This window comes from Centrocercus urophasianus, unplaced genomic scaffold (assembly GCF_019232065.1).
Source record: "Centrocercus urophasianus isolate 14NV4802_14NV808 unplaced genomic scaffold, USGS_Curo_1.0 seq_60, whole genome shotgun sequence".
Lineage (NCBI taxonomy): Eukaryota > Metazoa > Chordata > Aves > Galliformes > Phasianidae > Centrocercus > Centrocercus urophasianus.
Genome location: NW_024885200.1, coordinates 107,208 through 124,524, shown reverse-complemented (window position 1 = coordinate 124,524; position 17,317 = coordinate 107,208). Strand labels below are relative to the sequence as shown.

At 40.9% G+C, this 17,317-nt stretch overlaps 1 protein-coding gene across 2 annotated transcripts in view; it reads left to right on the top strand.

Annotated features, from left to right (window-relative positions):
- ANKHD1 (ankyrin repeat and KH domain containing 1) overlaps positions 1-17,317 on the top strand; it is a 100,617-nt gene that overhangs the window by 16,475 nt on the left and 66,825 nt on the right. For both annotated transcript variants that reach the window (XM_042836428.1, XM_042836427.1), the window contains exon 3: positions 16,359-16,515. In XM_042836428.1, coding sequence (XP_042692362.1) covers positions 16,359-16,515 — 157 coding nt within the window. The remainder of the gene's footprint in view (positions 1-16,358; positions 16,516-17,317) is intronic.

Sequence of the window (17,317 nt, the reverse complement as noted above, 5' to 3'; positions counted from 1 at the left end):
AAACAGCTCACTGATGTGATTTTGTTTTGCAGTTTGACAGTGAAGGCAATTTCTCTTGTCACTTTAGAGACATTTTAGTCGTATTTTATTTTCCTACAGTAAGTATAGCTTGTAAAATAAATAAATAAATAATATATATATATATATTTTTTAAAATGACAGCACTGCTGCTGGAACAGGTAGTTTAGTTCCAGTTTGTCTGATGTTGTTTCCAGGGTCCTTGGCTTTCATTGCTGTGATTCCTCTCTCCTGTGTGAGGCTTATCCCAACTTGCAACAGGGAGGACAGGTGGTCACGCATATGATGTCTCAGATTTGAGTGTTTTTCAGATGCAGGGTTCGTGGCTGTGGCCTTAGGATCTTAATTTTGACTTGCAAAACTAGTTCTGCTTATTCTTCCAGAATTCCTTAATGCTCAGATCTCATGTGAATGTTGATTGTTAATTCTAGGAAGTAAGTAGCAACTGCAGCCAGACGAAATATTTTTTTTCATGTCACACAGGAGTGTTTTCTTTTTTTTTTTTTTTTTTTTTTCCCCCAACCATCCATGCTTCTTACTACAACTTGTGTGTGGTTTTTGTAGCTCTTTTGATTTGAGAACTGATTAGCCTGTGTGTGGAGATGTAGAGGTCTTATTTGGTTGAACTGCCTAAAAGTGTTTCTCTATATTGTATTTACCTATCCTAATAGCTTAGTTTATTTCTTTAGTTTCTCTTTTCAAGATGACTTAACTTCTGCAAACACATAATATTTTGAGTGGCAACAGCTTAAACTACAGTTTGTAGTGTGAGAGCTATGTTTAATTCCCCTTTGTTAAAACAGAGCAGCAAATGCGCACTCACACTGGCGTGCATGCAGGCAAACAGCAGTTCCTTACATTTGCTAGGACCTCCAAAACCCTGATTCATTAGCTTCAATTTCAACGATGAAGCTTCCTTTCATAGTCTGCTTGAGCAAAGCATAGGCGCTTCATTAAAAGCATAGGCGCTTCGTTAATGAAAATCCACCTTTAAAGATAAATTTTTTGAGAAACAAACTTGACGCGCTAGCTTTCAATTCTGAATTCTGAGAGAGACTTTACTGTTATAAAGCTATATGTTTGTTGTTTTCATTTTCAGGAAAAGCAAGTGAATCCAGTTGTGAAGCTCTTCTAAACAAGCCAAGGGTTCTGAGTGTATGCAGTTTTTATTGCTAGTAGCAAGGAAGGGATTTATACCTAGAGTGAACTTATGGAAAGAGATCACTGTTTGGAGATGTTTCAGTTTTTCGGGCAGTTATTAAAGTGATTCTTTGTATTCTGATGCTGGGTTCATGTTCTGAAACATTCAGCTCCACTGCTAATTAGGGCAGTGTTGATCTCTTAAAATAATATTTCAGCTCTAAAAAATAATGCTGCTTTTGCTGACTTTCAGTGAGGTTGCATATTAAATTTCTTTTTTTAGAGATGGTAGTTGGCACCTGGATGATAAAAGCTCTTGGGTGCTGTGAATGAATGGGTTTAACGTTGGTGCAGGAGCCTTTTACCTTCTTTAATCCATCCTGGTACCTTAGAAGGAACAGAGCTCCTGCTTTTGGTGGATTCCTCAGTGGTCCCTAGGCATGTTTTCTTAGGAGGGCAAACTAATCCTCAAAATAAGAGCAGGGGAATATTTAGCAGATAGAAGCTGGTTTGTGTTCTGGTCCCTCTTTTTATAGGTATCAGGACTGGAAAGTGGCTTGCTTACATAGTGCAGTGCTCTCAAGAGGAGTAAAAGTTTGTCCTTAAAGAGAAGGATACTGGTTGAGTGGAAGTCCTGTTGCCTGTTTGGTGTATCCCACACCTGAAACATGGAGTACCATGGGAAATTTTACAACATCAAAATGCCAATCCCTGCAGTTGAAGTACTCCATTCATAATGTTTCAGTATGGCATTGCTGAGCTTTTTGGTAAGCAGCGTAGAATGCTCCTGAACAGTTTAGTAACTTGAGTAATATGCTCCCTATTGTTCTGAATTTTCTCAAGAGATACAGAAGAAAGTGGTAAATATATGTATATATGGTTTTTTTTTTTTTTTTTTTTTTTTCCTAGCATTAGAGTGCTCTCTATTCCTGCGAGTTATCAGAACTCAACTAGTTGTATTCAAGGAGACAAAACTAACTGTCCCTTGCCATCTTGGTGTTCAGTTGGAGCATACTCTTCACACTGGGGTGGCTCTGGGGTCCTGGCTGCAGGTACACTGGTGCTTCTGATGTCGGACTTGTGAGTACAGGTCATGTAATCATGCTCAGGGCATGTAATAGGGTAGTGTTGGAAAATGGCTTGTTCCAAAGGAGGCCATGAAGGTGATGGAAATGTCTATCCTATGGAGAGAGACTGAGGGAGCTGGGCTTGTTCAGCCTAAAAAAAGAGAAGACTTTTTCAGGCTGAGCTGGGGTGAGCTCATTTTGGCCTTCCAGTACCTGGAGGGAGCTTATAATCAGGATGGAGAAAGACTTTTTTTCATGGGCAGACAGTAATAGAACTGAATAGAACAGAATAGGAGAGAATGGTTTCGATCTCAAAGGTGGAGATTTAATTTAGAAGGTAGGAATTGGCTGTGGTGTTCCATCCCTGGAGATGCCCCAGGCCATGGATGGGCCCTGGGCAGCCTAATCTGGGGAGGGAATAGACAACCCATGGAGAGGTGGGGCTGGGGGGCTCTAAGAAGACTTCCAACCCAAGTGTTCTGTGATTTCATGATTGACTTCTTCAGATATGCTCAAACAGGAGCACAGTTGTATTTCAGCAGAAAGGAAGGATGTCTCTGGATATGACTGAAGGTGACTAGAGACCCTTGTGCAAATGAAGTTTTAGTGTGCTTGAGACTCTGGGAAATCAAATGTAGTGTAATTTTTTTTTAAATAAATGGTCAAAGAGAAATGTTTTGTTTTTGTTTTTCCCCCCCCCCCCCACAAAGGTCTGTTCAGACAACAGGTGTGCCTTTACAAGAGTGCAACACAGGTGTTGCCTCTGACTGTCTGGCAGCAGTGCTGTGCAGGTGGCAGAGTGCTGGCACAGCAACTGGAGATGCTGTGGGGTTTCCTCCTGGGAGATCTCTGAAGCTGAATGGATGCTGAACACCCTGCTTTGGGTGGCCCTGCTGGGGCCTGGCTGGGCTAGATGGACCCAGAGGTCCCCACCAGCCTCAGCTGTGCTGTAGTTTTGGTGGATCTTGGTCGTTGATTTGGAAATAAGAGCTTAAAGCTTTTATTTGAAAAACCATTAGAATGAAAGGCAAGGAGGTGAGGGAAGCAGGTGGTATGTTCTGGAACTGGGGGCAGCAATAAGTGAAAGTAATTGCCAACTAAGTGGAAATACAAAACACAGGTCAAAATGTGAGTGGGCCTGGACAAAATCTGCCTGCTTTAGGATAAACTGAAATAGTAGAGTGAGATTCAGCAAGTGTATAATTGAATGCTTTCCAGCGTCTATATGTATCTGTATACCCACTAGTTATACTATCAACCAAAATGGCGTTTTGTGATGTGAACAGAAGCATTCATTATTCACTAACATCGCTTTTTCCAATAAAATGGATTTAAAGAAGAAAAAGCTTTTCCTCCAACATTAGAGGACCTGAACGGGATTTGTGATCCAACACTATGGCAGAGTCTGCTATGATCTAAAAGAGAGATTTAAAAGATTTGTGGCCTGCTTTCATCCTGCATCTGTGTCACTTTGGGAAGCATTGAAGCCTGAAGGGGGGTACATTCTCTGATCTTTCTTATAGTAAAAGATTTATATTTGAACCTGGTGTTTATTTTCTGGGGGTTGATGAGTAACTTACCTGTGATTTTTAAATGGAGGTGTGCCTCTCATACATTATAAGCTTAACCTCTAACGAGTTATCTAGGTTCCACTCCAAACTGTAGAAGCTACAAATTGGGAGCTACAGGAGACGTGGAAGATTCATTCATGTTTATCAATTTAATGACTGCAAATATATGCTTGTAGAATGTAGTGAATACCTTTCTGGATTTATTTCAGTATTATTGATTTTAAAAAATGGGGTTATTATTAGGGGAGTGTAAGAGAGGAGTGCTGGAACTGAAGCAAAGATTAAACCTTACTATTGAGTTGTGTCAATAACAGATATGAAGCATGTTCAGGCTTCCTCAGCACATCAAAAGCCTCGCCTTGGTTTGAGCCACTGTTGTTACTGAACGGTTGTTTTTAAATCATGGAAACCTTTTTATCTCAATTTGCTCAATTTGAAATACTTGTGTTACATGGGCATGGTACATGAATCAAATAAGCAGAACAATTTTCATCAGTAGGCTTCGTTCTAGGATGGAAGTCAGGGCTGTGCTACTACTTAAGTCACCAGTGTTTAGTAACTGGAATACTTTTGCCTTTTGAGATATTGGCACATTACAGTGACTTGCTCATTTTCTTTCTTCACCACCTAAAGATTCAGAATGGGAAGGAATATATGGTACGTGAAACCTACAGATGTGTTGTGCTTTTGAATACGTTGGATAAACTGAGTTTTGTGCATGTGATTATTAATATTATATTTTGCTAAGATTTTGCATGATTGAAATACTTTTTTTCTAATCTTAGTCATTCAGATTAGAAAAAGTTGAGTCTAATCCTGCTTTTGAAAAATTAACTTCCATACTTGAAAAGTGTTTTGAAGACTTCTCATTTATGTGGTTCTTTTTCAGGTGGATTTTGTTGTGAAGAGCAGTTTAGTTTTAACACTTAACCTGATGCTTCTATGTATCAAACAGTTCTCAGGTCAAATATGATAACTTTGCAATGTTTTTGGAATTCTTTTCTTTGACAGAGATGATTCCAAGATTTTAACTTTCCCTCAACAGGATGTGGTGGCAGGGAAAGACCAGACAATCACTGATGAGAGTACGACTCAATCTCTTTAGTTAGCTGCTTGAGGGTCAGTGGTCAGCGCTAATTAGTAGTGCATTGTTACTACACTGTAAAGTTATGCAATTCTCATTCTTGCAAGGCTTTTTTTTTTTTTTTTTTTTTTTTTTTTTTTGAGTCCTAGTTTTTTTTATTAACTCAACTTTTCCCTTGTTTTACTTCTGCTGTATTTTATTTTTTCTATAAGCTGGATTCTTCTGCAAGGCAAATTCCCTGTCACTCTCCTCTTATAATACAGGGATATTTCTGAACAAAAGCCTTTTCCAATTTGTATTATTTCTAGGATGTGTTAGCTTAATGCTTCAAGTAGCCTCAGCCAGAGCTCAAAAGCAGGGACAGTTCAGGCAGGAGAAAAGAGCCAGTGCTCTACTGACAGTCCTCCTTGGTGTGTGGATTGAATTGGAGTTCAGTCTGTACTGAATGGAAATCACATGTGTGTGCTCCTTCACTAGTCAGCCTGAACAAGGCATTTCCCCCTATGTAGTGGGGAAAAGCTTACGCTGGGCCTTGTGTGCTGCAAGCTTAGGCCTAAGTGTTAGGTTCTGCAGCTAGTGTGGGAGAGCTGGGGTCTGGTGAGGCTTTCTGGGTGCTGCCCATACATTGATGCAATGCAGAGAAACACAAATTTTCATCATCTTCAGTTTTACTCTTGTTACAGCTAGTAAATAAGGATAGTGGATAGCAATACTGCATAGTTATATGGCCTTGTGAACCCTTAAACTCATCTTGATGAGGCTTTTCTGCTAATGCATTCAGAACAGAAGAATGTGTTTTTTCTTGAACGTGGGTTGTGATAAAAAGGATTACACGGTTTCTTTCCAAAGGGAGTAGCATCCAGATTTTGATTATCCTGTACTCTGAAATCTACTGTGGCATTCCTACAATCATATCTGCAGAATGCTTTGTTGCATAGCGTGCATTTAATGACAATACACTGAAAGGCTGTAGATCTTTGATTGTAGGGAGATTTTATGAGCAGTTTCTCAAATGTTTGCTTTGGACTGGTTAAGATCCAGGGATCAGTACTGGGGCCTGTCTTGTTCAGTAGCTTTACTGATGACCTGAATGAGTGCATGGAGTGCACATGGCTTGGACAGTTACACTCTTTCCTGGGTAAGGAACTGGCTGGAGGGCCGGGCCCAGAGAGTGGTGGTGAATGGAGCTGAATCCAGCTGGGCGACTGTCACAAGTGGTGCTCCCCAGGGATCAGTACCGGGGCTGTCCTGTTCATTATCTTCACTGATGGCCTAGATGAGGGCATGGAGTGCACCTTCAGTAAGTTTGCAGATGATACTGAGATGGCAGGAGGTGTTGGTCTGCCTGGGGAGAGGTAGGAAGGTCCCACAGAGGGATCTGGACAGGCTGATTGCTGGGCGCAGGCCAGTGGGATGAAGTCGAACAAGACCAAGGGCCGGTCCTGCACTTGGCCACAATAACCCCAGGCAATGCCATAGGCTTGGAGCGCAGCGGCTGGAAGACTGTGTGGAAGAAGCGGACCTGGGAGTGTTGATTGATGCTCAGCTGAACACGAGCCAGCAGTGTGCCTGGGTGGCCAAGGAGGCCAATGGCATCCTGGCTTGTGTCAGAAATAGTGCAGCCAGCAGGAGCAGGGAGTGATCATCCCTCTGTACTCAGCTCTGGTGAGGCTGCACCTTGAGTACTGTGTCCAGTTTTGGGTCCCTCCCTACAAGAAAGACATGGAGGCCCTGGAGCGTGTCCAGAGAAGGGCAGCAAAGCTGGTGAGGGGTCTGGAGCACAGGCCTTATGAGGAGAGGCTAAGGGAATGGGGGTTGCTCATCCTGGAGAAGAGGAGGCTCAGGGATGACTTTATGGCTCTCTACAGCTGTCTGAGTGGGAGGACTCTCTGTCTCTGGAGGAGTTCAAGAAGTGTTTAGATGTTGTACTGAGGGATGTGGTTTAGTGTGAAATATTGGTGATAGGTGGATGGTTGGACTGGATGATGTTGGAGACCTTTTCCAACCTTGGTGATTTTTTGAAACGTGGAATTGTACACAATTTGGTGCTATACGTCATTAGACTGATTATATGGTTTGGTTTTTTTTTTTAATAGGTAAGGTAGTTGGTCACCCCTGATAATACTTGAATATTTTCACTTGGTTTAGCATACTGAGTGAGTGGCTGAAAGTCCATGGCTTCTGGGATAAGCTGCTATTGACATGGGCCTTCTAGGGACCTCTTGGTTCTTTTCTTGAAAACGTACAGTTGTTTGAAGTTGTTTTTGTTCCATGTAGTTGCTGACTTATACCAGAGCCAATTTCTAGTTCTTAGGAGCATTTACTATCCATTTGGACTTAGTTTCTCACTGAATGCTAAAAAGTTGGAATGCAAGTGAAATATTTACTTACAAATTGCCTTCAAAGTTTATTTGAAGTCTCTTCCTTCATTGTGCTTGTGTATCTTGCTGTTAGTCTCCATAGGACAATGATCCTTTTGCTCCATAAGCCATTAGTATGGAATTCCGTGCTTTGCTCTTTCTACCATGAAACAGGTGAAGGTGTCTGGAAAGAGTGGGTGCAGGTGATGGGTTAATGGTAGGACTGGATGATTTTAGTGGTCTTTTCCAACCTTAGTGATTCTGTGAAAGTAACTTGTTTTTCAAAAGTCAGAAGACCTCAGGCAGATATAATATTTGGCTTAGAATGCTAGCAGTCAAGAATAGGAATTTTGTGAGCCTTGTACAGTGTGAATGGATATTGATGTTTTCCTGTAGTTTCTCTTGGGAATTCTCAGGGGTAGGTGGTTGTCTTTTCCTTGTGCTTTTTACATCTCACAGCAGACTTTGGTTTCCATGTTCCTTGTTTCCATGTTTCAGCAGTAGTCTTAGTTTTTTGAGGTGTATTTTCCATGTTTTTGGAAGCAGGCACTTGAAATGAGGCAGTGCTAACTTTTATTTATCATAGAATCATAGAATTGCAAGGTTGGAAACGACCTGCAAGATCATCTAGTCCAACCGCCCTCCCATTCCTATTAGTACCACAAGCACTAAACCATCTCTCGTAGCTCCTCATCCAGACGCCTCTTGAATACTGCCAGGGATGGTGACTCCACCACCTCCCTGGGCAGCCATTCCAGTGCCTGACCACCCTTTGAGAGAAAAAGTTTCTCCTAATATCCAACCTAAACCTCCTCTGGTACAACTTCTGGCCATTTCCTCGGGTCCTATTATTTGCCTGGGAGAAGAGGCCAGACCCATTTGCACCACAACCTCCCTTCAGGAAGTTGTACAGTGCAATGAGGTTCATGAGGCACTAAAAGAAAAATCAGGGATTAAGGAATAGATGCCTGTTGTTCACCTTGGTGTATTTCTATAAAGTAATGAACCTTGTTCTTTCATATTGACTGGCGTGAAGTAGAGAATTTGAGACTTGGCATCTAGAAGATATGATGGTTTTTACTTCTGGGTCATTAATGAAGTTGCTGCTTTTATTGCATTACAGGTAGGTATGGTAAGCGCTGCAATCAAAACAAATTCCCCAAGAAGGATTTTGGGCTTTAAAGTACTTTTAAAGCACTCCAAAGTAATTTGATTTTCTTTCCTCAATGTCTAGGCTGGATACTGTCTTTGAGTACAAGTTTGTCTAAACTGTTGCCCAAACCTCTGAATTTGGAGCCTTTCTGCCCTGATTAGAGCTGGGATGCTCAGGAGCTGGTAGCAGTGTGCTCATTTAGTGCTGCGCCGTGTCAGGACCTGGCTGAGCTCATGGCTACAGGGCTGCGGGCAGGTGACTGCTTGGCTCTGGGGCAGATGTGCTGAGTCTGCCTTTTGGCCTCTGTCCATTTAAAGCTGAACAAAGCCACACAGACAATGCAACTTGCAGTCAGTGATTCTCTTAGCTAATCACAGTGGTATTGTCAAGTATGGTACAGCCAGAAATGTGTTTGTGTACATGAATGTGCTTCAGTACTTGCTAGTGCATGGTCCTGAAAAAGATGTTGCTGGACCTTGCAGGAGGCAGCTGTATAGGGAAGAGAAGGCTCAGTATTGGAAAAGGCTGCAGACAGCCAGGAGTCAATGGCAGCACTGCTGCCGTGGCAGATCTTTCTGGATGTGCTGCAGGTTTAGGCTGGGGAAAAACAAAAAATAAACAAGTAGACCCAAACAAATAAATAGCAAACAGGCCATTGAAAAAAGAAATTCAAATAGGAAGTGAAAACCTCCTATTTAATATACAGTATCTCCTGTTTACTCTTGGCTCCAGAGCAAATTCACGTCCCTGGTAAAGTGGGAGTTTGTAAACGCTACTGTGCTAACTAAAGTTAGCTACTAAAGCTAACTAAAGTACATAACTGAAGTTTATGTAGTGAAGGAAAGCTGGCAAGATACTGTGAGTTTTTGATAAAATTCAGAATCTTTTTTCCCTAAATATAGGGAAGAATAATAGGGATGCTTAGTAAGACATTAGACCTTTACAGCGTGATAGTAGGAAAAAAAATCTGCTTTGTGGCTTTCAGCAGTTGTAGTCAGGTTGAGTTCCAGCTGCCCCAGAGTTAGACCGGCTTTTTTTCTGACTCTTTCCTATTACATTTCTTACCGTCAGTTTTTGGAGGTTGCATTTTTTGCTGATCTGGTCTTTTACTTTTGCTGTTAAGTCATTATATGTAAACAGAAGCTTTCTCTTCCTCCAAGTCCAAATTCAAATGTCTCTATGGAGATTTGATTTGGCTTGGAATCTAGAACTCGAATAATGAGTTTGAAAGAAATCTTCAAATGCTACACATAGAAACGATCTAGTTTAACTTCCAAAGTCAGGCTTTTTGGAGACAGTTAGTTTCTTTTTCCTGCAAAAAAATCTTGGGACTGGAGAGAGTGCTTCTTTTTTACCTTCCATCTTGTTGCCTGTTCGGTGTGTTAGCTGAGCAGATGCTTTGGCCGGCAGGGATACCGTGGGATCAATGTTAAAAGCGAGCAGTTACATGTCAATTGAATTCTAGCTATTGGTGGTCGATAGAGAGTAAGAATTTCTGTCTTTCTGTCTAAGAATTCCTGTGTAATAGCTTTCAGCACTTACTAAATATTTTTTGCCTTAATTGGTTGTAGTATTTCATAGGTGTGAGATAGGTACTCATTACATACTGAATCAAAGCTTTAAATATTTTTAAAAAGAAAAAAAAAATTGAATACTTCAGACCAATCTAGAACAAGTGTGTTCTTATTTTTTGCTTATTTTCTAGAAGAAATACAATTGCTTTCTGATACTTAAATGCAATTCTTCAGTCTTTGTGTTGGTTTGCTTTCCTTAAAGCAATTTGGTCATTGAACTGTTTAGTTGGGAAGGTAAACCTACTGTGTTATTACTTTTCTCCTAATGGTAGTTGCTTCTCTGAAAAAGAGGTGATCTGAGGGTAGATACCTGTCCCAGGCACTTATCTACAGTGAGATGGGTGAAAGCCATTTGTTCTCTGAGACGTTTCTGCCTTCTGTGCTTACTGCTGGAGCATCCACCCCTGCATTGCCAAAGCAGCGTCTGCAGCTCCTGTGCAGTTACATGCTGTTATTTGCTTCAGCAGTGCTGAAGGACTTGTGATGCTGTGCAAGAACACAAGTAGCAGGGCTCCAGCTGTGGGGAAAAAAACCTTCTGGAGAAGAGGTTGCAGTTTGTAAAGAGCAAGACTTACTAACAGATGTCAGAGAAAACTGTTTTCTGTGTGAGCATCTATCTGTAAAATATTCAGGTGTGAATTTTGCATCTGGTGAGTACGGAAAATGGTTTATAAACTAACTAATGTAGGAATAGCGTGTGATGCTTCTGTATTAACTATGTGAATAGAAAGCAAGTGCATTTGATTGCTTGATCAGTAAGGTTTTATGCACATGCAGATCAGTGGTGAGCACATCTGGATGTCTGGGTTCCCATAATGAATCAGAAGCATCAAAAATTGTATCTGGTAGCTTGTCACCTTGCACTTGAATTAATGTTTCTTTGATGGGGCTAAAATGAGGAAAGCCTTGAAAGATGAAAAAGTTGTAATACTTTTTACAAAGGTAAAAGAAATAATAATAATAATAGAAGGAAATCTAGCTATTTGGACACTGTGAATGACCATCGCAGAGTGATGGTAGCTGAGGTAACCTAGCGGCTCTTTGCTGTCACCATCAAGCAGGAATTCTTCAGTTTCTACCTACATAGTTTTCTCTCATGGCTGCTGGTGTTAGCTAGGCCACTTAGTAGCCATGTTCACCTTGGAGTTCACATTCAACTTGTTATTCTGGCAGACAACTCTGGGCAGAAAAATGTTGAAACCTTACCTGCAGGAAAGTGTCTTAAATGAGAAAATTCTGAAAAACACGACTATTTTTCAGGGACATTTTTTGAGAAGAAGCTGGGAGGAGTGTAAAGCTTCTATGAGTTTGTTATCTATGGTCTAAATATTTCACTGCTAGGTAATAAAAATGTCTGTGGTTACAATTGAGATATTCTCTTTTCTCCTGCCGGATGTTTTTTTTTCTCCACCTTACTCCTGCTCTTACTTCTCTCTTTCCCCAGTCAAGCCAAATCTACTTTTACAAACCTCTTGTGATGTTTGAGGGCATGTTTCAGACATGCCAGGATTTTAAATAGTAGTGCTGTCATTGTCTTTTTTTTTTCTTTATTTTTTTTTTTCTCTCCTGAGTTAGGCACAACTTCAAGTTTCCTTTGCACTGCACTGAGGAGCTCTTCTGGCCCCCATAGCAGCTCCTTTTGTCACAGGAACTCTTAAGCCAGTCCAGCTATTTGCAGGAGAATTCTTTAGTTCGTTTCGTACTGTTTGGAAGACTTACTTGAGTTAAGCAAAGTCTTACTACTGTTAGTTGGATTGCCTCTGGTGCCTAAGTTTGTTATCCTCTTTTGTCCTGTGTTTCTGGTACTATTCATGGAGAAGACGACTCTTTCTCCTATGAAGGTACCGCGCTTGAGAAAACTTGAAGCTGTTCTGTGGCTGTGTGGGATTGCAGAGTCCGTGATGAAGTCTTGACAGTTGTGCAGTGTAGGATCTTCTAGAGAGACCTGCTGGAGGACTGCTTGCTGTTACTCTGTGCTGGCTGGCCACAGGCTGCCTTGGGTCTGATGGGCCAGCTGGGCAGGCACAGCTGCCCAAATGCATCCTGAAAGTGCCATGTTCAGCTAACCCCCTTGGATCAGCTCTGAGACGTATGGAATACGCACTGCTTCCATGAAGACGCTTGAAACGTTTGCCTGGGTAGAGATACAGCTTCTGTGAAGGTTAGGATGCTAAAAAAGGCTGTTAATCCTTAACTACAGCAGTGTGAAGAACTGAAACATTAGGAAGTCTTATGGCCAGCTTCGGCTGTGTGTGTGGGGTGATCAGATAAAAACTTCAGTCGTGGATTTTTTTTTTTTTTTTTTTTAATTTGCCTATCTGTTTTGTTTGCAGGAATCCCATGAGACCATAAAAGCTCAGTCTGTCTTAGTTGATTTCTGAATTGAGGTTTACTGAGTATGGTCATCCATAATGTCACGTCAGAACGATGCATTTACCTTGCCACATGATTGGTTTCAAGAAGTGCTGAACTTCTCTCATCATCTCAGGAAGATGTTGGGAAAACTTATGCTTAAGCACAAACAAGTCTTTGTATCTAGTTCCATATGAAAGAATGCCTTCCAGCTGAGAAATTTTGCTGTGAGGGAATGAGAATGGTTTCTTGCTGAAGTCTCTTCTGTTTGGAGTTTCTCCCAAATCTAGAGCTTGCAAGAGGGGAACAAATAGTGAATGGAAGATTCTATACCTTAAATACACTTATCTTTTCTAGAGGCTAGGATCTTACTGATGTGTGACTTTTGAGCTATCATGACTTTTGGGTGTGGTTTAAATATTTAAACCACAATAAATATTGTTCACTTGATTGTGGTTTAAATATTTAAACCACAATAAATATTGTTCACTTGATTTGATCTTAGAAAGACTTTGGAGACAGGATAGACTTGCATTGAAGGAGAAGAATGTTATCTTTCAGCGAGCTCTGAAAATACAAGGCATGAAAAGAGGGCAGTTAACAGAGGGAAAAATAATAACGTGCTGCACAACCATCTCTGATGGTTGGCATTCTTGCATATGTGCCGTTGTGCTAGAGAAAGCTGTGAATGCCAAACACTGTAGTTTTTGGTTTAGCCATTTTCAGAGGGTCCTTATCAATTTTGTGACTCGGTAGAGTGCTAGTGAGACTTCAATAACATGAGAAGTTGAGTTAATCTTGCACTTAAATGATCATGAGTGTGGAGAATCTTCTGGAGAATGCTTTTAGTTTTCAAAGGATGAGAGGAGCCTAGAAAATCTGATTATTGCATGAGATATTTTAATCACCTGGGTGAATGACACAAGAACAAATAGCTATTAAGTGGACACAAAAGCAAATAAATTGGAGATCAGATGACTGAGCTTTACAGCATAGTCATCCTAAATGACAGTATAGTAAAACCTGAGCAATTGTTTATATGGTACTATAAACCTGTAAAAGGGAAGTAAATGAATGGGTGTCAGTAGCAGTATCCTGCTGTCCCCTTCTGTTGTGTCTAGCCTAACACACCTGCTCTGGTGTTTTGCATAGCTGTTGATTAGCTTTAGCATGTATAAAAAAAGTGGTCAGATTCTTGCGCTGTGATGATGGCTGATTTGTGGGCTGATGTTCATGTGAACTTTTTGGTTTGAAAAAAAAAAAAAAAAAGTATCAGCACAAAGAATGTCAGTTGGGTTGTTGAGCCCTAGCTGGTGATGTGAATAAATGGCTTCTGCAGCTTACACTCTGAAAGTCCTGATGTGATTATATCACGTTTTTTTGGAGCAAAGTGGGAAAGTGTGAAGTGAGCTATCTGTACATACAGCAGCTGGAAGAAGGAGCCCACCAGTCTGTGAGTTTGTGGCTCCTCTGGGATCCCACTGATTGTCACCCATGGAAACAATTCCTTGGGGCAGGAGCTCTGCAGTTGTTTGAGTTCCATTTGTCTTCATAGGGCACAAGACTTAGATATGTGCTATGATGTGTTCCTCTTAGTTTTAGAAATCCTGTGCATGAATGCATCATGGAGACAATAGCCAAGCAGACATTATACTTGTCTGTATCTCATCCTGATTAGATCCAGTTGCTTCTCCTCTTAGGCAGTAAGTAGATCAAAGACAAGTGCAGTTAGCCTACGAGATCAAGGCAGTCAGTCCTTTGCACTAGGGTCACCTGGGTGTATATTTCCGCAGCAAGTCTCTCATCCTTTTCCTGCTTGATGCAGAGAGGTTAATTCTGTCCAGATAGCTGGACTACTGGGATGATTTGTCTGTCCAGTTCAGTTTCAGATATCTAGGTAATTTTTTCTTCACTGGAGTTCTTTTTTCTCAGGTCCTTTGCTGCCAGCAGAGGTGTTCAGTTCCCTTCATGAAAGCCTTCAATGTAGAAGATAATTGTTGTGCTGGTCCTTGAAGCCTTTGCTTGAGGATCATGTCTCTAAATCCTGTGGACTTCTCTCCTTCCACTTCCATTTTGCACAATGAGGCGGTCTTAGTTATTTGGTTATAATGGTCCTAGATATGCTGTTGGTGCTGGGCTGCGAGTTAGTAATTCCCTTCCTTTCCTTGGGCAGTATGCTGTAAGCAGATGCATGCATGGTGCTGCCAATGCAAACTTTGTCGTGTTGGTATGCTTGTTGCACCTGTTATGGTGTCTTTCATGCTGGCAGAGGAGGGTTTCTTGGCTATTCCAGCAACCTGGACTGGGAATGCTCAAAGCCAACATTTAGCAGCTCTCTAACAGTGATATGGCGTATAATCAATGAATATTAAGATGCTATAATTACAAAATAAACAAGAGAGTTTGGCAAAGCAGATAATGATAACAAAAAGGGAATAGATAGAAAGCTTACCCCTATCCTGGGCTCACTTACAAAACTCCAGCAGAGCAGATCTCCAGAAGAGATCCTTCCCCCCCTAGCAGCCAGCTCTTAAATAGGTCTAGGAGGGCTGCAGCCTGGCTCCACCCCTTCCGGCACACAGGAGAATTGCCTTCACTTGTGCTCCTCTGGCTGACTCAGTGCTCGCCTCAGGTGATCAATCAGAGGTTCAGGCCATGACTCAGCAGTTCCCATACATATGGGTTACGAGACAAAGTGTCTCCTGTGCTGTTACAAGGTGTTTTCAGGGTGCTAAAGTTTGGCAAGTCTTGGTTCTTGGATTGCTGTGAAAATTATTGAATGCTTTCAGACTGGGGAAACGCATCATCTGGAGACAGTGTTTGAAACTTTCTAGGTGTGATTTCAGTATCTATACTGTAGTAGTTGCAAACTGGCTTGTGCAAAACATGATGTAAATCAGTCGCGCACATCCCAAATTGCAAATCTTCAGAGATACAGGATGCGTTTTTTTTCCCCCGGAGTTTTATATCTAATTTGACTCTGTTTAACAACTAAGGAATTGAGAAGTTACTGATTCATCACTGGTGAAGGTAGCTAATCTATAAACCAGTAACTGTTTTCTTTCTCTACCACATGAAAATGTTTTTTGTACTGTACCTCTGCTTTTCCCTTAATACTGTTTTCACATTAGTGCAGGCAAATCTGGGCTCTGCATGTGCTGCAGTAGCAATTGCAGTGGTGTTTAAATGATAAAATGAACTGAGCTTCAGTTCTTCGCAGTGTTCCAGTCTGTGAGGGGCTGTGTGTAATAAAACCTGTGTGGAATAAACTGTGCAGCTGTACAGTGACTTTATATCAGCCATGCAAATGAATGAGATAAATAGCTTATGGTGATTGATACTCTATATTGCCCTTCAGATTTAGTCTAGTAGCCAAGAAAATGTCTGAAGCAAATGACTTGTTACCAAAGTTCGCTAAGCCTGTGTTTCTATGCTACCAAAGCACTACAGAGTAGATGTGACATTATTTTTCAAGTATGCATAAAAGATTGGAAGTTTTATTTCATATTTGTATCTGGAGGTGTGCAGTTAAGAATACTAAATTAGTGGGAATTCAAGCTAATTTATACATATACATTTTTTTTCTTGCTCTTAGAAATAATGCATTGGAAGCAAGTCCAATTCATTTTCAGTGGAGTTGCATGTGCGAAGTAGAAGACTCTTCATGTGTAGATAACCTAAAGCCAAGACTGTGGAATAATGCCTGCTTTCCAAACTCGTGCGGGGGTTTGACCCCTGGGCTTGTGTTTAGTCCCCTTAGAGATTTTAATTTGTGTTTTATTCTTCAAAGGTATGAGTTGAGAGTTTTCAGTGGGTGTTTAAACTGCCAGTTGAAAATAGTTTTATTGCTACCTTATTACAATTAAAAATGTTCAGGTAGTAGACAAGTGTTAACTGCTAGTGTTACATAGCTAATTTTCTGGCATGTTTGCAAATGATTTTTAACTAATAGTGCATGTGGCTGAAATCTAAAATAGTGTCTTTGCATTTTTTTTGTGTGACTTTCATACTAACCTCACTGAACGAACGTGCACTGAAGGAATTGGTAAATTGTCCACTGCCGATGGTAAAGCCTTCGCAGATCCTGAGGTTCTCCGAAGACTGACATCCTCTGTCAGCTGTGCACTGGATGAAGCTGCTGCTGCATTGACGCGGATGAGGGCGGAGAACAATCACAATGCAGGGCAGGTGGACAAGTATGTATTGATCTCTCCTTGGTTTCTGAATGCTAGAATGTAAGTTGATATTTCTCATTTCAAACTCAGTTTTTAGTTAGTCCTCAGTAACATATGTGCTGTACTAGCAGATAAACTGAAGGTTTAACTACTGCCATATCAGGTTTTTAACTTTAGAAGTGCAAGTCAAGTGTTGATTAGAGGACATGCTGCTCTTCCTGTGTGCTAGGTGGTCAAATTCTTTATTTTGAAAAATTGATTAAGCTTATCCATATAGAAGAGCTGGAGATAGTTCTCTGCTTACTGCTTTATGTTTCGCTGGAAACTAAGAAATCTGGTTCGTAATATTATCTTCCAGCTTTTAGTACAAACACTTAATAGGTAGCAGTTTCCCCAGGAATCTTGCTTAAGGAACTTGGGGGAAAAAGAAGCGCTATATATCTGCTAACTCTTCAGAGGCAGTAATTAATGAGGACAGATTCAATTCCCATGACTGTAGAAATGAGAATTTGTCCTAGGTATCTGAAAGCTTTCTTCTCCATTGGTAATTTCAAAGCACTGTTAGGGGTCCTGGAATATTTTCTACTCTGACAAATGAATAGAGGTTGTTCCTAAACTGTTAAGGTAATGTGATTGCGTGTACGGCTGATCTTGAAATCTCATCAGAAATTCAAAGTATTTCTTACGTAGATCTAGTTTTCAATTATTTCTGTAAAAATACTGAAAATAGAAGTGAAGCAAATAGAAGTGATCCAGGTACTGGGTATTCTCTGCAGGTCAGATCTCAGCTTAACTATCAGCTACTAGCACAGTGTAGCTCATT